Source organism: Macrobrachium nipponense, chromosome 1 (genome assembly GCF_015104395.2).
Source record: "Macrobrachium nipponense isolate FS-2020 chromosome 1, ASM1510439v2, whole genome shotgun sequence".
NCBI lineage: Eukaryota > Metazoa > Arthropoda > Malacostraca > Decapoda > Palaemonidae > Macrobrachium > Macrobrachium nipponense.
In genome coordinates this window covers 77958908-77980584 of record NC_087200.1, presented here as the reverse complement: position 1 = coordinate 77980584, position 21677 = coordinate 77958908, and the positions used below count along the sequence as shown (strand labels likewise).

At 41.8% G+C, this 21677-nt stretch overlaps 1 protein-coding gene across 1 annotated transcript in view; it reads right to left on the bottom strand.

Moving 5' to 3' along the window:
- The window catches only part of LOC135218836 (cyclin-G-associated kinase-like), a gene marked incomplete in the record, with an annotated part of 495799 nt that overhangs the window by 235758 nt on the left and 238364 nt on the right, over nucleotides 1-21677 (bottom strand). The window contains 1 exon segment of the mRNA XM_064255283.1: nucleotides 17457-17665. Within this exon segment, the coding sequence (XP_064111353.1) occupies nucleotides 17457-17665 (209 nt within the window).

Below are 21677 nucleotides of genomic sequence, written 5' to 3'. Positions count from 1 at the left end.
CTTATTATTGGCACCTTATGGCATCAATAACTGAAACTAGGCCCATTATGGCACCATAAATCGCTGATTTTATGGCATGATTAACAGAGACCACTGATAACCGGGTACTGCCTGTATAGTGAATTCTGGCATCTAGACCTGAAACCATTAATGTATGAATAACACTAGGCATTTCATATACTCAGACACGTATCTATAAATAACGTAAATGTATGTATAACATCTAAAAAAATTAACAAATTAATAATAATAATAATAATAATAATAATAATAATAATAATAATAAATAATAATAATAATTTTAGATCAACAAATTGTTTTTGCAATAAAGTATCAAAGCCAATCAAACTCTAGTATAATCTAAAAAAAATTGCTTTTATTCTCCAATTAGTGATAAATGAATACAACAAATATCATTTACAAATATATGAAATAGCATTATATTCAGATATATGTATTTCTGGGCTCAGCTCGTGTCGCTGCGCGAAATATCCTTTAATCTATTATTTCTAGGGTAAATGTACTAACACATACCAGAGAATAAATAAATAAAGAAAAAGGTCAGTATAACTGACTCGCTCACCCCCAGAGGGTGTCGGTATGAACACTATGGCGAGTAGACCACTACCATGAGCCAAATGCCAATAGAATTCTCCCACTACAAAATCCCCCAAGAGGAGAGCCGACCCACAGAGTGGGCAGCACCAACTACTACTACTCCATCCCATGCTGCCGACTGCTGCGCCTCTGGTGGTCATCCTTTTCAGTTAGCGCACACGATACACACGTGCCATTTTCTTCTCTGTGTTTTTGTGCCCTTTCCTTTGGATTTTATTACCATGGAGCGTGCAGCCATCGCAGCAGCTAAGTTAAGTACTCAGTGTTTATTGCTAATTGGTTTTTTCCGGCCCTGAGCACGTATTTGCCGTTTTTTAGGTATAAATACGATCTCTAGGTCGGAAGCATGGCAGCATGGTTCTGCCTCGTGGTGGGTCCGTTCTGGGTCGCCCATACCCAGAACATCCCCTTGCTTTTGTACGCTCTATTTTAATTATCCGCTTTGTTTAGGGTACGGTCTACACGGTTTTGTCATGCATGCATGTCTTTTACCTTATGTAGGCTCTTCCATCCAGACCCTAGCCACGGCTCTTAGTATCGGCCTCGGCTAGCTTTGAGTGGTAGCCTTGCCTTCGGGTTAGTCGTACACTCCTGGATTTTTTCTCCTACTATTTTTTGTTTTCTTTCTTTCATTTTATTATTCATTTGTATTATTTATGTGATATTTGTTAGGTTAGTTAGGCGTCTGGCTCACTTAGCCTAGGTCATGGCCCATTGGGCCTTTATGTTACCGCTTTTCAGCTCGGTTGCTTCCCGATAGCATCTCTCTGATCAGTTGGTTATGTTCTAGGCTTAGTTGTTGTTCTTATCGCCCCGTGGTCACTATGTGATCACGAGGCAGCCAGACGCCTGTCCAGTCACCTTTCCCCCCTCCCGCTCTTCCATAGGGTTGGGGGGGGTGGGTAGGCCTGCCCATGCTCGCTCCACATACCCGAGCCTGCCTCCCTCTCTCCCCCCAGGCGGAGGGGGTAGAGGGACGGGACAGACCCAGACTGGACTCGACCTCTCCGGCTTCTCGGTCCGGTCGGATGGTAAGGTGGGGGGGACTGGCCTTTCCCCCCCTCCATTACTACTCCGTCGCTCCGTTACTAGCCCGAGTCTGTATGCCCCTTGCTCTTTCCCACCTTACTAGGGCTCCTTTACCACCGGAGACCTGGCATCCAGCGGAAAGGTGCTAGTCTACCCCACGGGGTGGACCGGAACATGCAGTCGGTCCCTTCTAACCTCTCCGTTTCACTGAGTTATACACTCCGCCACGCACTGGACTTAGTCCGGTACGTTCGAGCTTTTAGGTTTAAGATCTATTATGTTAAACTAGTAAGTTTATCTTAAGTTTACCTAAAACATTAAGTACCTAAACCATCCCCCCTCCCTTCATGTTTCACCGGATACCTCCGGGGTTATAGCCTATTCAGGCGATTAAGGGAGGGGCTATGCCCAAATTTTTTTCCGAGCTCCGGCATGCAACGGAGTTCTTCTGTCCTTTAGCCTGTAAGTGATATTCTTTAAGATACTCATGTGTCTTTTCACTTACAGACCACCAACTGTGAGCATCCGGATGCGCCGCCACACTTCAAGACCCATGTGGACACGAAGTTTGCCGGTCCCGATGCTCCATGCGCGACTCCGCACGGGGACATCCAGGTCTGGTACCATGAAACGTGTACCATATGTTACGATCTGGTGAGCCAGCTTTAGACGGGGTAAGTATTCCATCTCCGGTAGCTGGTCCTCATCTGTTATAGTGCTTAAGTTTTACATCAATCACTCTAACTTAAGGTAAATTCAAGGGGCCTTATAGCCCCTATAATTTTAAGTTATGCTTTAAGTTAGCTTTAGTTTTAAGTTATTCTTAAATCTAATCAATACCCTCTCTTCCAGGCGCCGGCCGTGAGGGATACCGCACTGGCAACCCTGCGGGCCTGGGTCGGCGGTTTCGGGAAGAACGCCGCCAAGGGTATGCCCTACATCCTGGAGAAAAGGGTTGGCGGTACTAATCTTCCCCCGGAGGCAAGGCGACAGGATACGTCGACCCAGTAGAGGCGGCCCCGACTATCGCCTTCATCCAGCAACAGCTGGCTGCCTCATTGACTGACCAAGGCCAGGACATCTCCTCGGAAGTCGCGACGTTGGATATTAATGTAGAACCTATGGTAGGTGTGGACGACCTGTTGGTCGAGGTAGGTAAGGTGGACACCCAAGGGATACCCTTGGGTGCAACTGCTTCTTCTACTCCTGCAACCTCTCCATCCTTCCAAGGCTTACGGGCGGGTAACGAATTATATACTCCTCCTGACGCTTCAGTTAGACCCAAGGTCAAGGGTCAAGCAGTGAAATCCTTGACGAAGACGTCGTCGTCGTCTAAGAGACGGCTTCGGCGTCATCCTCTTCTCGTAAGTCTCCGGCTAGGAATCCCTGGAGCAGAGAGATCTAAAGCTTCTGGGTCCGGCTCTAAGTCCTCGAGGAGTAAATCCTCCAGAGAGAGATCTCACACTCCGGCGGAGTCGTCAGTTCCGCTACCCTTGGTTCCAATTCAGAGCCACCCCTCCACCTCCGCAGCAGCTCTGGCTTTGGACTCCAATGCTGGTCTGTTACAAAACAGGTGGGCGACCTGGTTGGGTCTCTGAAAAGTAGCATGGAACAAATGATCTCTCGGTTGTCGGATAGGATTACCTCTCAAGACAGCATTATAGCCGGACTGAGCCAAGCTCCTCTAGCCTCTCCTCCACCTTTCAATACAGGTGGAGCCCATCTTCCCCGTATGACTCTCTACCTCCGTTCTCAATGAACAACCCTTGGAGAGTAGCGTCATACGCCCCCTTCCAAGACGGACTATTTCTATCCCGGAATGTGGAACTCGGAGGATCGAGGACTTCGAGTTTCTACCCGGAAGACCTTCAGCCTCCGTTCATCGGCTACGCAAGGCTCACCGCCTCAGCCATGACTCGGATGATAAAGTACCAAAGGAGACAGTCCTCTATTCACGTGACCAGGCTCAGAGAGAATGGCTCAGGTGTCTAGAGGACATGGATTGTTCCAATACGAAAATCCAACCTTTCAAGAGTCCGTTTACGATCTTTATGGATGAGAGTACCCCGCTCCCTTTCCTGACCAAAGATCGCGACGTCTACCATTCCAGCGGCCCAGAAGGGGGACCCCATGCCTCAACTGAAGGAAGCAGATCCTACATCTCCGTTACTTCCTTCAGCCGGAGAATTGTGGGAAGACTTACCTAACACCTTCTCAGCTGGCAAACTCAAAACCGGACTGTGCTATGGAGCAGTTTGGTGAGAAGCTACCTAGGCTTCCAGATAGCCTTATTCAGGCAGAATTTGACGCCAAATCACGGTTAGCCAGATCTATTAATTCCATGGCTATGACCGAGGTGGCTACCATAGCCTATGGGTCAGAACCGCTCTTCAAGCTTATGACCAAATCCCTGACTCAAACGGTACAGTCAGATATGTTTGAGTTTTGCCACTGCTAGGACGAATTGTAGGAAGCATGTCCTACAAGAAGCAACTATTCGGCACGAGCCGAATAGGTTACTTGCGTCGAGCATCTGGGGAGCAGACCTCTTCCCAGAAGCGATGGTGAAGGAGGTTCAGTCAGAGGCTACGAGGTTGAACCAGAGCCTTAAGGACCGTTGGGGTCTTACGGCCAAGAGACGACAAGATCTAGCAGCTAGGGGTAAGGGTCAAAGGAAACCTAGACGTTTCCAGCCCTACCAGAAAAAGCAGCCACGCTTTTCTCAGCAAGTTCCGGCTGTTCCCTTAGTGCAAACAGCCCAACCTTCCACCTCAAAGGCTCAATCACAGCCAATTTACGTTATCTCCCCTCAGCCTCAGCCCTCCACCTCTTACGCCCTCTCTCCAGCTTACAATCAAGCCTTCGAGAGTCAAGCTTCACAGAAGTATGGATCCGCTCGGGTAAGGCTAGGCAGAGGTAAGCGATCCTTTCGTGGGAGAGGATCGGGAGGTCCCTTAATAGGGGAAAACATTTTCAGGGGAGGCCGAGGAGGCTACCAGAACCAATGAGGAATTTCAGGTAGGAGGGAGGCTGTTTCACTTTACGCCACCGGTGGAACTTCAGCAAGTGGGCTCAGAGCATTGTGTCAAAAGGCCTGGGTTGGAGCTGGTTAACGAACCCACCCCCATCCAGACCTTTCCGCCAACTTCCTTCCAAGGAACTGAACGGAGTATGCGGAGGATCTCCTTCAGAAAGGAGCTATAGCGAGAGTCAAAAGGTTAAAATTTCAAGGACGCTTGTTTCAGCGTGGCCAAAAGAAAAAGGCTCACAAAAAAGAAGGGTAATCTTAGACTTGTCCCGCTTAAACTTAGCCATTCGCTGCGACAAGTTCAAGATGCTCACGATCTCGCAGGTACGGACCTTACTTCCCCGTGGGCCATCACCACCTCTATCGATCTTACGGACGCTTACTATCATATCCCTATTGCAAGACACTTCCGTCCGTATCTGGGCTTCAAGATAGGAGACCAGACATTCTCCTTCAAGGTAGTTCTTTCGGGCTCAATGTAGCACCCAGGGTGTTTACGAAGCTGGCGGAAGTAGTAGTTCAACAACTCAGATCGCAAGGGATTATGGTAGTAGCGTATCTCGACGATTGGTTGATCTGGGCTTCAACAGTCGAGGAATGCAACAGAGCAACACTGAAAGTAATTCAGTTCCTGGAATATCTAGGCTTCAAGATAAAACAGGACCAAGTCAAGACTCACCCCAGAGTCAAACTTTCAGTGGCTAGGCATTCAATGGAATCTATCCTCCCATACTCTGTCGATTCCATCATCCAAAAGAAAGGAAAATTAGCGAAGTCAGTCAACAATTTCTGAGTCACAAAACTGGCATCAAGAAGATCCCAGGAAAGGATCTTGGGTTCTCTCCAATTTGCATCAGTGACGAACATCTTAATGAAAGCCAAACTGAAAGACCTAACCAGAATCTGGCGCTCACGAGCAAATGTCAGGTCCAGGGACAAATTATCCTCAGTCCCTCTGATTCTAAAGAATCGACTCCGACCGTGGGCGAAAGTCAAGAACTTGTCGGTGTCAGTGCCCCTTCAGTTTCCTCCACCAGGGATCACCATCCACACAGACGCATCATTAAGCGTTGGGGAGGATATTCCCAGTTCAAAAAGGTTCAAGGAACGTGGTCACCTCAGTTCCGTCAGTTCCATATAAACGTACTGGAAGCAATGGCAGTGTTCTTGACTCTAAAAAAAGTTACGCCCGCCAAGTACTCCCACATAAAGCTAGTCCTGGACAGCGCAGTGGTGGTACATTGTGTAAACAGAGGAGGCTCCAAGTCACGTCATCTAAATCACGTCATGGTAGCCATCTTCTCCCTGGCGGACAAGTTCAGTTGGCATCTCTCCTCCACTCATATAGCTGGAGTGAGAAACGTCATAGCAGATGCTCTATCCCGATCAATACCTCTAGAGTCCGGAATGGTCACTGGACAACAGTTCGTTCCAATGGATTCTTCAGAGTTTTCCAGGTCTACAGGTGGATCTCTTCGCATCTCAAACGAACCACAAACTCCCGTGTATGTGGCCCCCAACCTGGACCCTCTGGCCTATGCCACGGACGCCTTGGCTCTAGACGGAACAACTGGGAGAAGATTTATGTCTTTCCTCCGGTGATCTTCTCATGAAAGTCTTAAACAAACTCAGGTACATTCAAGGGTCAAGTGGCTCTAGTAGCCCCAGACTGGCCGAAGAGCAATTGGTACCCTCTCATTCTGGAACTGGGTCTTCGCCCTCTTCGGATCCCCAATCCCAGGCTCTCCCAGTCAGTACAAACGAAGACTGTGTTCGCTTCCTCAGGGATTCTCAAAACCCTAACTTTATGGATTTCATGAAGTTTGCAGCAAAAAGGGATGCGAATATTGACCCTCAGAATATTCTCTTCTTGGAATCCCGATAAAAGAGATTCAACTTTGAGACAGTATGATGGCTGCTGTCAAAAAGTTAGCAACCTTCCTGAAAGAATCAGATATTAGGATCATGACAATCAATTCAGCTATATCCTTTTTCAGATCCTTATTTGAAAAAGGCCTTAGCAGCTAGCACAATTACGACAAACAAGTCAGCCTTGAAAAAGATTTTTCAATTTGGGTTCAACATAGACTTGACAGACTCCTACTTCTCGTCTATTCCCAAGGCATGTGCTAGACTTAGGCCTTCGGTAAGGCCTACGTCAGTATCATGGTTCTTAATGATGTTCTAAAGCTGGCTTCAGAAACCAATAATGACACATGCTCGTTTATAATGCTCTTAAGAAAAACCCTATTTTTATTAAGCTTGGCCTCAGGAGCTAGAATTTCAGAACTGTCGGCGTTATCCAGAGATCCGGATCATATTCAGTTCCTTCCCACAGGGGAAGTGCTACTTTCTCCGGAACGTAGCTTATAGCAAAGAATGAAGATCCTTTGATGAGGTGGGAACCATGGAAGGTACTACCCCTTCCACAAGATGTATCTCTTTTGCCCAGTTTTCAGCCTTACGAGCCTTTCTATCTAGGACCTCCTCATCATCATCGGGTCCTCTCTTTAAGAGAGAAAAAGGTGGCACTTTATCTATTAAAGGCATCAGGCAACAAATCCTGTACTTCATTAAACAAGCCAATCCTGACTCTTTCCCAAAAGCACATGATGTCAGGGCAGTAGCCACCTCAATTAACTATTTCCAACATATGAACTTCGATGAGTTGAAAAAGTATACTGGATGGAAATCGCCGACAGTGTTCAAACGTCATTACTTAAAGTCCTTGGAAACTCTGAAATTTTCAGCAGTTGCAGCGGGGAACATAGTTTCCCCTGACTCTGACTAATCTTTAGTAGAAGATCCAGTCTCCTTTCTACCTGCCTCACCCAACAGTTCGTCTGTTCCTGCCTTGTTCATTTACGGTCACCTTGTGTCTTAGCTGCTTTTATGATGATGTGGGTGTCCCTTATTTTTTTGCTAGGGACACCCCACAATTTTGATGATGGATATTGATCGTCGTTGGATTTGTCATCTCCTTATTTTTATGCTAGGAGATACTCTTATTGTAATGGTTACGGGTTTTTGTATATTAAGTCATATACATTCCTTTATATATTATTATTATTGAGTTTGTTTTATTCAACTTTATATTAATTGCTTTAGAATGTTTTGATACATAGCTTTACACAGATACCATTTTTGTACATATATGACATATTTCTCCTGTATATATGTGTATTACCTTAAGTTAAGAAATATTAGAATTAAGTGTAATTTAAGCAATATTTCTATTTTGTATCACTGTGTATATTTATCCTTATTAGCAATTATATTCGTTTATTTTTATTTTATCTTTTATTTGAGACCTCTTTGTATTTTGTTCAATTCTTTACAATCTTGTGCTATTTCTCTGGTACGATTTCGCGCAGCGACACGAGCTGGAAGCCCAGAAAAGGGAAGAGAAAAGGGATTTTGACGTAAGGAAAAAATCTACTTCTGGGCGATTGGCGCGTCTCAATTCGTGTGTCGCCAGCCAGCGAAATCCCGCCCTACCCGTCCCATCGCCAAGATTGTCTGCTAACTTCAGGATGGCCACCAGAGGCGCAGCAGTCGGCAGCATGGGATGGAGTAGTAGTAGTTGGTGCTGCCCACTCTGTGGGTCGGCTCTCCTCTTGGGGGATTTTGTAGTGGAGAATTCTATTGGCATTTGGCTCGTGGTAGTTGGGTCCTCACTCGCCATAGTGTTCATACCGACACCCTCTGGGGGGGTGTGAGCGAGTCAGTTATACTGACCTTTTTCTTTATTTATTTATTCTCTGGTATGTGTTAGTACAGTTTACCCTAGAAATAATAGATTAAAGGATATTTCGCTGCGACACGAGCCAATCGCCCAGAAATAGATTTTTCCTTACGTCAAAATCCCTTTTTTAAATGATATCATCTTCTAAAAAAAACCAAGATAGTATTTATAGATTAGATTAGATTATAAAATTTTTGGCTCATAGCCAAGCGCCGGAGCCGGGGGGCCATTCAGCGCATATATATCTTAAGAATAAAAAAGTCAATGTCGCACAAACAAACATACACAAAACCGATCAAACATACAAATCATTCATTCATAAAAACCAAACAAGAAACCTAAAACAAATAAGAGAAAATTAAAATTCATAAAAAAGACCAATATTTTTTTTAAATGTCATAATTTGCTCTGCCTGAGCACCTTCACCTAAAATATCGGCAAGAGTCTTATTTGCCAGCAAAGAAGCTCTACGTTTGTTTTCAAAATGTGGGCACTCCACCAAAATATGCACCACAGTCAAATCCACATGACAGGTGGAACAGCGAGGAACCTGCCTATCCGCTCCACCCGTCATTAGATACCCGTGAGTATATTTAGTGTGGCCAATACGTAATCTAGCTAAAACGATCTCGGACCTTCTATCCATCCGGCTATGAGGCCAAGGATGAACAGAAGGCCTAATCGACTTTAATTTGAGATTATTATCTAAAGTAGACCAGTGGGCCTGCCACTGGTCTCTACAATAAAATCGAATGGTACTTTTAAAATCGGAAACAGGGACGCCCATGTTAGAAATGTGCCTAAGCCTAGTTGCAGCCTTAGCAGCAGCGTCGGCTCGCTCATTCCCAACAATTCCAACATGGGACGGAGCCCAACAAAACCTAACAGAAAATCCTCTTCTATTAATTAAAAGATAAAACCAATCTTGTACTTCTTGCACTAAAGGGTGGCAAGAGACTAGGCTTTTAAGAGAAGATAAAACACTTAAAGAGTCGGTAAAAATGGTAAAAACCTTGTTAGTACAAGAACTATAAAAAATATATTTAAGAGCAGTCAAAACTGCCAGCAGTTCAGCTGTAAAAACAGAGGAATTAGATGGAAGCTTCTTTTTAATAATATTATCACTAGTCACTACAGAGCAACCAACACCATCAGAACCCTTCGAACCATCAGTATATATATGATGAGAATCACCATGTTCGGAAGCATGGTCCAAGAAACTTGCCCTCAACTGATCACCAGAACTGTTGCTCCTGCTGTCCCTAATTGGGCAGATTTCTAAGCCTGGCCTATTCCAAGGAGGAAACTTTGAGGGCGAAATTTCAGCTACTGCAGGGGGTAGTAATCCCACCTCCCTGGCAGAGCTTGCTAGTCGAACTTCAAGCGGCTTTGCAGTCTAGGTCTATTTGGGGCTCTATCAGTTGGTTCTCTAATGTACTTATAGTCGGGGTTCAGCTTTGATGTAAGTACTCTTGATATGGAGAACTCAAGCCATAATCCTTCCCTACGGATAAATAGTGGGGGAAACCGGAAAAAACCTGACTAACATATAGGCTTTCTACTGGAGAAGTTCTATAGGGCTTCCCGTACAAATACGTAAAGCCAAATTTTATTTGGACAACATCTAATTTCTGCAGTGTTGTCTGCATGCCACAACCATAAACTTGACAACCTAATAATTCAATTTGCTTAGGCATAAAATCTGGTACATCCTCAAAAGGGTGATTCGATCTGCCCCAATTAAAATTAGACACAACTTTAAGAATATTAAGACGAAGCTTCACGTTACATACAACTTCATTAACATGTTGAGTAAAAGTTAATTTCTTATCAAATGTAACACCTAGATACTTAATGCTTTCTTCATAAGGTAAAATCGAATCATTTAAAAACAGCGTAGGGATCTCTTCCACTCTTCTTAATCGGCAAAATCGTATAGCTTTGGTTTTTTCTGGTGAAAATTTGAAACCTTTAGCACTGGCCCATAATGTTGAAGCATTAATAGCAGTCTGGATCTTTCGACAATAATGGATCTTTATGCAATAATCTGGTAGACTTGCTACAGATTATTGCATAATCATCAGCAAAGGCAGACCATGCACCCCGACAGGAACTTGTTCTAGTAGGCCGTTGACAGCTACATTAAAGTGTGTTGGACTAAGGACGCTTCCCTGAGGAACCCTTCTTCTTGAGGGTAAGCAGAAGAAATGAAGAGCCCACTCTTACTTTCAGGTAACGTTCTGACAAAAAAATCTTTCAGACAATAGAACAAATTACCCACCACAACCCCATTCATACAAGTTGCAAAAGGATACCCCGTCACCAGGTAGTGTCGTAGGCTTTTTCTAGGTCAAAGAACACTGCAACAGTCTGGTTTTGCACAGCAAAAGCATTCTGTATTTCCCGAGTAAGGAACATCAAAGGGTCAGAAGTACTTCTATTTTTCCTAAAGCCAAACTGCCAATTAGATAAAAGATTCTTTGAATCCAAATACCACACAAGTCGAGCAGTTTTGACCCATTCCTCTCATAAATCTTGCTAACACAACTAGTTAGAGCAATTGGCCTATAATTCTTCGGAAGGAAGGAATCTTTAAAAGGTTTTAAAACAGGTACAATAATCGATATCTTCCAAGACTCTGGTGAAGTTCCTGAAAGCCAAAAACTGTTTAAAATGTCTAAAAGAAATTCTTTTGTACTTCTAGGCAGATTAAAAATCATTGAGTACAGTATATCATCTTCCCCAGGAGATGTTGGGGAAGACAACGAGATTGCATGATCCAATTCTTTCATGGAGAAAGGAAGGGAAGATTATATGACTCTAAATTTAAACTAACAGCAGGAACAACCGTGGTGCCGTCCCTAATATTCCTGAATGCAAGGAGAGTAATGTAGGGCACTAGATATACTGGAGAAATGCCTACCAAAGGTTTCTGCAACTTCTCCAGAATCAGATATGAGGAAGCCATCAATTTTAAATATAGGCAAGGGAGGTGGAGAAAATTTCCCTTGCAGCTTTCGGATTCTGTTCCAGACAAACGACATAGGGGAATCATATTTTAATTCACTTATATATCTGATAAACGATTCCCTCTTTGCCTGCTTAAATGTTTTCTTTTGCTTAGCAAGAGCTCTTTTATAGCTAATTAAATTTTATTGACCAAGCAAGGAAATTTACGATATCTCTTGTAGCAAGTTCTTGTTATCTTTCGGCTCAAGGCGCATGAATCGCTCCACCAAGGTACTAGAGGACGCCGAGGCTTACCAGAAGTTCGAGGAATAGACAGCATGGCACCACACTGCAATATACTGATTAAATACTCATAAGCAGATGCTGGGCTCTGAAAATCTTTTATCTCTTGATCAACTTCAGTAGATTTTTTGAATAATCCCCAGTCAGCCTCCCCTACCTTCCATTTTGGTAAACATGGAGATGGAATATTTTTCATAAACTTTAAGTGAATGGCCAATGATCACTGCCATGATCGTTCTGGTCTACTACCCACTGATAATCTAACCTCAAAGACGAAGAGCAGATAGTGAGGTCAATGGCTGAATCAGTATTATGAAAAACATCATGTCTTGTAGGGGAACCATCATTCATTAAAGTGATGTCATTTAAGTCAAGCAGCTGTTCTATTATTAAACCCCACCGGTCGCAGAGGGTGTGCTTGGCATTAAAATCCCCCATCAGAATGAAGGGTTTAGGAAGCTGGTCTATTAACGACAGTAGATCGGTTAATTCTAGCTGACGGGGATTACCCTACGCATCCTGCAATCTATTTTCCAATGACGGATCAATATAGAGAGAACAAATTGTGATCCATTTATAATTGAAAATTTGAACTCCACAAGCCTGCAACACAGTGTTCAATTGAACAACTCTGTGATTAACAGACGTACAGACTATGATGCCTGTGCCTCCCTGAGCACGTACACCTATCAGGGGTAGAGACCTATGAAATGAATAATTAAAACCCACGTTGGGAGTGTGCTCTCCCAACTTTGTCTCTTGTAGACACATCGCAGATAGATTATGTTCCTTAAACAGAACCCGAACTTGCTCTCTATTTGGTATAAAGCCACGGATGTTCCATTGCATGAGAGCCATTATTTAGAAGATGGGATCTTAAAATTTTCTACCAATTTAGGAATCTGAGTCCTGGTGAGAGAGATCCTTATCAGTTTTACCAGAACTACTTTGATTCTAGATTCTGGGTGCATGATAGAATCTTTTAGATGGGATGCGGGCCTTCACTTGCCCTTCCAGTTTTGCTTTTATTTTTCCTATGATGGCGAGTGACCAAGAATGAGGCGAAGAGGGAGAAAGGGCCCTCTTCTGACGAATAAAGAGAGCCTCTATCTCCTCACCGTCATCTCCACGGTGCACTGTAATGACAGGATCAGGTGAGGGCTCAATGTCAGGCAATGTTCCTGTCAGAGAGAAGTCTTCAACAAATTGAGATCTGTCTTGAACCTTGAACCAACAGGGTCCACCTGGCTTGACCAGAGTCTACTACTTTGGAATTTGGCCTAGCCTAACTCCCTTTCTTTCTCTATAAAAATGAATAATCTACCCACCTGTACGCTTTCTCAACAACTCCAGTACACTCCAGAAATCACCTTAAAACACCAGCACACTAAGACTACGACCCAAAAAACAACTCCTACCAGAGAGAGCTCTCCCCTACCAACCACACACCACCAACACGTGCTTTTCTACTGCCCCGTGTTATTGTTTACATCCTGCCGACGCCGCCGCCATCTTGTCTATGACGTCACAGCCTTATGACGTCACAACACAACTTAAATACATCAACAGACACCTTCTAGAATCTACAACATGAGGAGCCCCGCCAGAGGGAGCCATGAGAAGCCCCACCAGAGGGGGCGTGGGAAAACCCCACCAAAGGGGGCACAGGAAACCCCACCAAGGGGGGCACGGGGAGCCCCACCAAGGGGGGCACGGGGAGCCCCACCAAGGGGGGCACGGGGAGCCCCAACAGGGGGGGCATGGGGAGCCCCAACAGGGGGGGCACGGGGAGCCCCACCAGAGAGGGCATGGGAAACCCCATTAGGGGACCCCCGGGGAGCACCACCTGAAGGGGCACCAGAAGTAGCAATATCCGGCTGTTGTGCCTTCAAGGCATCTGAATAAGTTTTCCTTCCCAACAGCTTCTTGGCCTGTCCCACACTGATGTGTTCAGCAATAGATTTAAGTAATGCCTCCTGTTCTTTTTTAAATTCACTGCATTTCTTATCTCGGGCTCGATGTTCACCCTTACCGTTCACACAAATTACCGGTTCAGAACATTCCTCGTGCTCAGGCTTGCCACACGATTCACAAAGTTTATTTCTGGTGCAAACATTTGAGGAGTGTCCAAAGCCAAAACATTTAAAGCACTGGAGCACTCTCGGTCTATAAGGACGAACTTTCATAATTTCATTGTCAAGAACAATTTCAGATGGCAAAAAAGGACTTACAAATGTTAAAATAGATAGTATTTATATCAACAAGTAATTTTCATATTACAGTCTCAAAGGAAATTTGACTGTAATATAAAAGAATATTTACAAATATAGAGAATTCTGGCATCTACACCTGAAAACATTCATTAAAGTCAAGCAAAGAAATCATTACAAGGATTATCAGGAATTGAAAGTAATCAAAATCAGTAACCGATTATGTGCCCCGCTAATTGACTCGAGTGGCCTGTGTTCCAGTCCACCAATCGAGCTGGAGGCTAGTAGCTAAGATGTGAAACGTTCATAATTGCATAACACCAGGAAAATATCTCCGTATGCCAAGGCCATGTAAGCCTTCTCTCCCAAAGGCCCCCGTAGCCAAACATTAACACCATTCTCTCCTTACTACTTTTCCAACCTACACACTTTCAGTCTCCGCAAGGGAAAGTGATGAGTATCGCAGGCATGGTAAACAAAACAATGTGTTGACCTAATAGCAAACGTTTAGCCTAAAAGAATGTCTTAACATTCACAATTATTACTTTAAGGTAACTATATTTACCGGTGACTTGTGACTATAATAGCCCATGGTTGGTAAACAAAATCCCAAAAACAAGGTATAACCTAAGGGAATGATGCAACCTTCAAGAATTACTTTAAAGGTAATTATTAACCAGCAACTTGCATGTAGCGTAATGCCGGTAAGCAACTAATAAATCCAAAGGTTTTCAGGTACAAGAATGGAATAACATTTGAGAATTATTTGAAGGTAATTATTTACTGTTGTTTTTAACCGATGACTTGCACATAGCATAAGCCCGGTAAGTAAAACGTATGCAAAAGTATTTGGCCTAATTGAATGGTGTTACATTCAAGAACTATTCCTGGAGAATACAGATATCCTGCTTGATGATAATCTGAATTCTAAACAAACAAGGGACAAGACTCATCCTGTTCGAAGGTTATGAATATGTTCCAGAGGTTGTGTAACACTATCAAAATCTGGTGATGTAACCAGAAAATAAGTACAAACTGCTGTATGCACTCAATGTTTAATTAAGCGTGACAGAAAAAAGGAATGAAGTGCTTAGCTAATTAATCGTTCCTAGTATTGTCGTTGGGGGACGGCACTGTTTACCTACCCTCAAAAGGTCTCATCAAAGTTGCCTCCCTTTTGGACTTCATGGCATCCAGTCTCTTCACCAACTTTATTTGCAGCAGTCCCCGGGTTACGGACCAGGTTCGGCTTATGACGTTCCGAGGTTAAGGCGCCTTTCAATTATATATGTTCCAGGGTTACGACGCCTACAGTGCTCATCTGGCACAAGAAATATGACACCAAAAAGGCAAAATAATCAATATTTGAAGTTTTTTTAATGAAAAATGCAATAAGAATGCAGTTTACATAGTTTTCAATGCACCCAAAGCATTAAAAGTAAGGTTTTCTTAGGATTTTTTATGATGTTCCGGCTTACGACAATTTTTGGTTTACAACGAGTCTCAAGAATGGAACCCCCTTCATAACCCTGGGACTGCCTTATACCCATTTATGGTAACAAGTTGTCCTTTATAATAGCATACCCAATTAGTATCTGCCTTTTAAGCTTTGCATGGCTGTCAGACATGTCGCTCCTGTGCTCTGTCACAGCTCTGGCAAAATAAACCCTTACCTGCAGTTCTGTACTTTTTACTTCTTTACCTTGTCATCTTGTTCCAAAGAACATTATGTATTACATAGATTGGAGAAGCTATTACATAGTACAATAACCTGGTCTTTTGTCCAAGATAAAACTTTCCCCTCACAAATTGCAGCTAATGAAGTTTGTCCTCTGGTTACTCCCGACTAATTAACGCCCATAGCTCATGTATTGTGCATATACGATCACATACAACTTCAGGGCAGTGGTTGGGTATCGTAGATATACTATCAAGATTTGGCGCCATACAGTTTGAACGACTTTTGTAGGAAAAATGTTCCTAGTTCCTCATATTATTGGCAACTCTTCAGATCACCCTATAAGAGTGTGAGTGAGCTGAGGAGCCCTTAGGCTTGCTTGAGGTAGTAAGGGGGAATGTTGTCACAATTTCCCATCCAAGGATGTGTCGTAAATATTTACAATAAATACACTAGGAATTTGTTCCCGGTTTTATTTCCTCTCTTTTATGATATTGTTTGAACTGTAAATTGAAGTTGAAAAAAAAAATTTGAAAGAACGCTCATAACTCTGAAAAATTAGCACATTTTTTACGACTGTCATAGGGAAAGGAGGCCCACATGGGGTGGGATATATTCACTTACAACTTTCTGTGGAAGGTACATATATTTTTTTAGAATTTTTTTCTTATACCATGTGAATATACATATCTCTCTCTTTCCATTGATGAGTTTTTTTTTAGTTTTTCTTTTAAATTGGCCATCCTTAAATTTAGTCCGGTCATGGGTGTATGCATTAGCGTGTATTAGCCCAGACTGTGAGGGTTAAAACCATTTTTCTGTCAACCAGACTAAATGATTGGTGAGTTGGAGAGGTCTTTTCTCTTCCTTTTTTCTTAGGGAAATCTTCCTTCAATGCTTCAAATATTTTCTCTAGGTTCTGTTGAAACCTCAAGGGGAACAGTCAGGTTGTCTACCTTCTGCCTCTTCTGTCTAATCACTCACCATTCCATACAATATATAGCACTATATTACTATTACAACTTAATACAAGAACTGCTCCTTTGGGTATCCAGCCCTACCACTCTTAACACCAGTCCTTTATTTGGAGACCTGTCAGGCAATAGTACATGGTCTGATCTCTTGTAATCCTACTTCCATATGGGAACTGAAACTTTGTGAAGCCGAGTGCAATTGGTTATTACCAGACAATGTTGTGCAATTCCTTATAACCTGCTTATGTCATTGCAATAAGAAAATTGCTCTCTACTTCAATCACTTCCCTGATTCAGTGAATAACCCCTTCTCAGCCCACCTCTAACAACATACAAACACATCAGTTTGAGAGGAGCTTCATACTAAAAGCAGTGCAAGAGGTGGCCTTCTTTTCATACTTTAGGTGGATCGCTCACCTTCTAAATTGGAAGGAAGAACCTCTCACTACCCAAATGGAATTTTACAAAACCAAATTTGTTTCAAAAATAATTACATGCCCTTACAAGAGTACAGATGAGAGAGATGAAAAGTAAGCACCTTAAAAAAACAATCAAGAAAATTGCCTCCCCTTAAAAACTAATACAAAAGTTTCAATTGCCAAAACCTCTATTGAGCTATAAACCAAAACAAACTGAAAAATGGATACCGTACTGGTAAGAATAAAAAATATACAAGTAAATAATGTATTGTATGTATAAGATTAAAAATACAGCCAGTATATTGTTTGCAACTTGTCCTTTTTTCATGAATAAATTAAAAAATCAGTTGTTTCTTTCATAACCAGCATTAATTTACTTCTACTATCATTATGGAATTCATAAGTCATCTACAGTCAACCTTTATGAACATGCAGAGAATAGGAATCTTTTGGTCTTTTTAACTTCTTGCCCATGAATAAGGCAAGGTCCATTCAATACTCACCATGCAGTGAACAACTACTACATTCTTCGGGTCTTTTAAGAGAAAGTCATATATGCTGCAAGATAAGTTATACAGAGCTCCAAGGGTTGGAGCCTTTTTACTAGACCAGTTCCCCTCAATTATTCTTGCACTGAACTTCGCAGAATGATACTGTCGTCCTGACACATTATAGATTAGATAGTGTCCAGGATGCCTGGTTTCAAGTACAGCTGTAAAATAACGAAAAAACAGTAATAAAATTAGTGAAGTTAAAATGTACTCATGATAATGTTTTATTGAGGAAATAAGCCTTAGATGAAAAAATGCACAGCAATCATCTTATCTGATAGAATGCTCTAAGCAAAGCAAGATACAAGTAAGGAAAACATTCAGAAACCTGTGCAAGTTTACAACAGAAACCTGTCTTTGAAGTTACGCAATTATGCTCATTCTGGCAGCTGCTCACTTAAGAGGACCAACTAAATGGATTCCGTTAAATACAGAGCCTAACTTGTAACAGGGTGAAATCATAAAAACTATTCTGTTGGCAAAAAAATCATATACTATTAGAATTTTGCTTTCAAAAACATCAATATACAAAGTAAAATGATGTTTACATTCAGGGTACAAAGTGTATAATAGCATAACGAATAACAATCGCCCTACAGTAGGTTATCACTTCCAATGTGTCCCATACAGCAGATGCTACAGTAGATGATAATAAAAGTTCTTTGCAGCTTGCCTTCAGCTACAGCAGCACTGCTATCTTCCTTTTACTTTTTTATCCTTTCTCTTTGGTTTCTTATTCCTTAGATGTTCAGCTTCTTTAACTGTACTTCAATTTTTGCCTCTTATTTAAGAACAAATGCAACTCACTGGTCTTATGACAAATGCAAGTTTTTTCATAAACATGCAGAAATGTGTTTGAATTGTTTTTTTCTCTATGGAATATCCATATTAGTTTAAAAACACATACAATTTTGAAATCACTTTTGTTCTAAATAATGTTGTCCTCATTTGATAAATTGGTTCCAACGCCTGGTGCGTATGCACAAAACTAGATACAATACTAACTCCCCACATAAAATGTTAATATGTTCAGATACACATACTGTATATATTACTGCCTTTTCATGCACTTTGTGACAAAAAACTAATAAAATGGAATGTTCATTACAAGAATCTATGAAAAATCAAAAGACGGCCAAATCTACAATGTCAAGAGATGAAGACTTGGGATGGAATCCTCTTTTTGACTGCCAAGATGTTACAGTTGTAGGTATTCAGTTATCACACAGGAGATTTTTATGCTAATTTTTATGCTAGCCCACTCAAGGATAATACTCATAATTTTGTCTATAATATCATGTGCAATCTGCAACACTCATTAAATTTCTGTAATCTCCACACTGATTGTTCACCATCCTTATCTTTCTGTTGATGGTTTATTAAGAGCATGTACTATCTGTAGCCAAAAGCATACCTAGAACTGCTAGTGACACCAATACATTGTTAATACAAACTTTATTGACATATTGTAAAATTAGCAATGAACTAGGCTAATTATCTTTCCTGGTCTTCATATCAGTGGGAAGCTAAGCCTCAGGAAACACTTGAGAATCAAGCAGGCTCCATAACTGGTATATTTATTAGGCTATTCATCTTGCCCTGGGCTTGTCTTATTAGTACGTTCTTGCTTCTATGTATGTCTTAGGCACAATATTGGTCAATTAAGTAGCCTAAGACTTTCTCCAAAGATTTGTTTCAGATTAATGGTATGCCACATTAAGTGCATTGCATATCCAGTAAGACATCCAGTCAATTGTTAGCTACAGTCTGGCATGCATGGATCAATCTACTGGGTTAAACATCTTCCCCAAGCCTCATTTAAAATGTAGTCTATGACTACAACACGCTGAGAAACTGTAAACTTATGTCTTTGCAAAAACTTTGTGAAACTGTAAACTTTATGTCTTCCCTGAGCTTTGCTTTGGATGTAGACAATCCCTCAATAAGCACACTTTAGAATCAATTTGCTAACCCAAAAACAGCATATCTGAGAGTCCAGTGGACATTTTTCCTTCCCAAGTTTTGTATTAGATGTAAGCTATAAGGAAACACAGTTGGGGATGCAGCATTAATTGCCTAATCCAAGCTTCCAGTCAGATATGACAAATTTTCTAAGACAATTTGTATTTTTCATAGCTACAAACCTGGTCTTAACAATAGGATTTCTGGGCTCAGCCCGTGTCGCTACGTGAAATGTCCCTTTAGCACACATTTCTAAGGTAAATTAATGCTAACATACCAGAGAAAAAAGCTAAAATGGAAATGCCAGAATATTCTGGCTCGCTCACCTTATATAAAGGTGTCGGTATGGTTTCTGGGGCGAGTGAAACCACTACCAGGGGTCTTTTACCATTTAGATTCATCCTTCTTCAAAATCCCTCTACCAGAGAGGAGCCGATCCAAGGCCCACTCCCCGCTACCGTTACTACTAGCGCCTCTGACGGCATCATTTTCGTTAGCACGATCCAGACCACACGCGTTTTTTCTTGCTCTGTATTGTGCTCGCTCTGGATTTATCCTATTTCATCATGGAACGTCAAGCTATTGCTGCATCCAAGTTAAGTACTGCTAGTAATGTTTCATGTCAATTTTAGCCGGGCAAGGGCCCGTTTAACCATTTTATTTCGGTTATTAAAGACGGCGTCCCGGACGGCTTTGTTCCCGAGCCGTTCGCTCCCACGTGTTTCATTGTTTCGTGCTACTCTCAGTCTTCTATATCATTTGTGCTCGAATGATTTAGCAGTACATGTTTATTACTATGGTTATGTATTATTGACGTATTATTGTGATTATTTATCCATTTATTAACACGGGGGTTCATTTAGAGTTCGCACGAGCTCGTAGCCTACATCACTCCTATCAGCTCAGAGTTCATGCATGCATGTTCTTTTGTAATTACCGTATATTTCGGCGTATAAGTCGACCGGAAGATAAGTCGACCCCCCAATTCTGAGTAAATTTTTATGATTTTAACTAATATCGGGTATATTAGTCGACCTATAAAATGTGAGGCCAACCGTACGCTCAAAATAAGCAGCAGGGTAAAACGTATCATATAAAATAACCTGAATGTTATTACGGTACATATGTTGCTCTACTTACCATAAGAAATACAGGTAATATACTCGGTATATTAACAAATCTGTGTAATTATAAAAGATGAATACCGGCAAATATGATTAGAAATGACGAAACGAAAGATACGTTACTCGAGAGTAATGTAAACAAACAAAGCGCTAACTAACGCTGCATAACAGCCTACGTATATATGTATGTACAAACTGTCACTCAAGTTAATGTTTTGATTGGGTTGTTAAAACGACGTGCCGGTATTTTATTATTATGTTGGAATATTCCTTGACCATTGGTTCTTCTATGGCATAAACAGGCTCATTTGAGGGAAAACGAACCTGCAGTTGATTCACCAGATTCAAACTGGGATCCTTATGATGAAACCGTGAATGATAATTTGTCTGATGAATTGTTTAATTCAAGTGACGATGACTCAAGTAATTTTGAAGGATTTTAAATACATATTTACTATTAAATACAGTTTTTTTTTATTTTATTTAGTGATAAAGATTTCATACCATAAAATGTTTTTGAACAATACCCCGGTAAATACAAAACTGTCAGAGTGAACGCATCCTTCTCAATTACTGTACTACAAATAGCTACGCAATGTTTACACTTGCTGTGCGATTGGGGTTTCTTCAAGTTACTTTGATTTGTTTCATTTTATTTAAGGTAATGGATGTTCTAATGTATTATTATTGTCGTATTACAGTGTGAAATGTTTTTAATACTGGTATTTACATACATAGTTACCTCAACAAGGCTGTCATTGTTATTAGCCAACTGTAAAGCCTGGATTCCTGTACCGAAATGCCAAAATTATAAAGATTCACTTTTTGTTACCGGTAGATAAGTCGACCCCCTAATTTTGGCATGATTTTTTGGGGCTAAAGGGTCGACTTATACGCCGAAATATACGATAGGTCTATGATAGGCTCCATATAGGACTTAGGTCCTTTCTTTTTGGTCCTGAGCTACCCTGGTCACCGCCCTACGTTCCTACGTATCAGCATAAGTCAGCTGCTTTGAGTCGCTAGGTCGCCCTCCCTTCTTGGTTGGTCCGACCCAGCTTCTCCAGGACTATTCTTTCTCTTATCC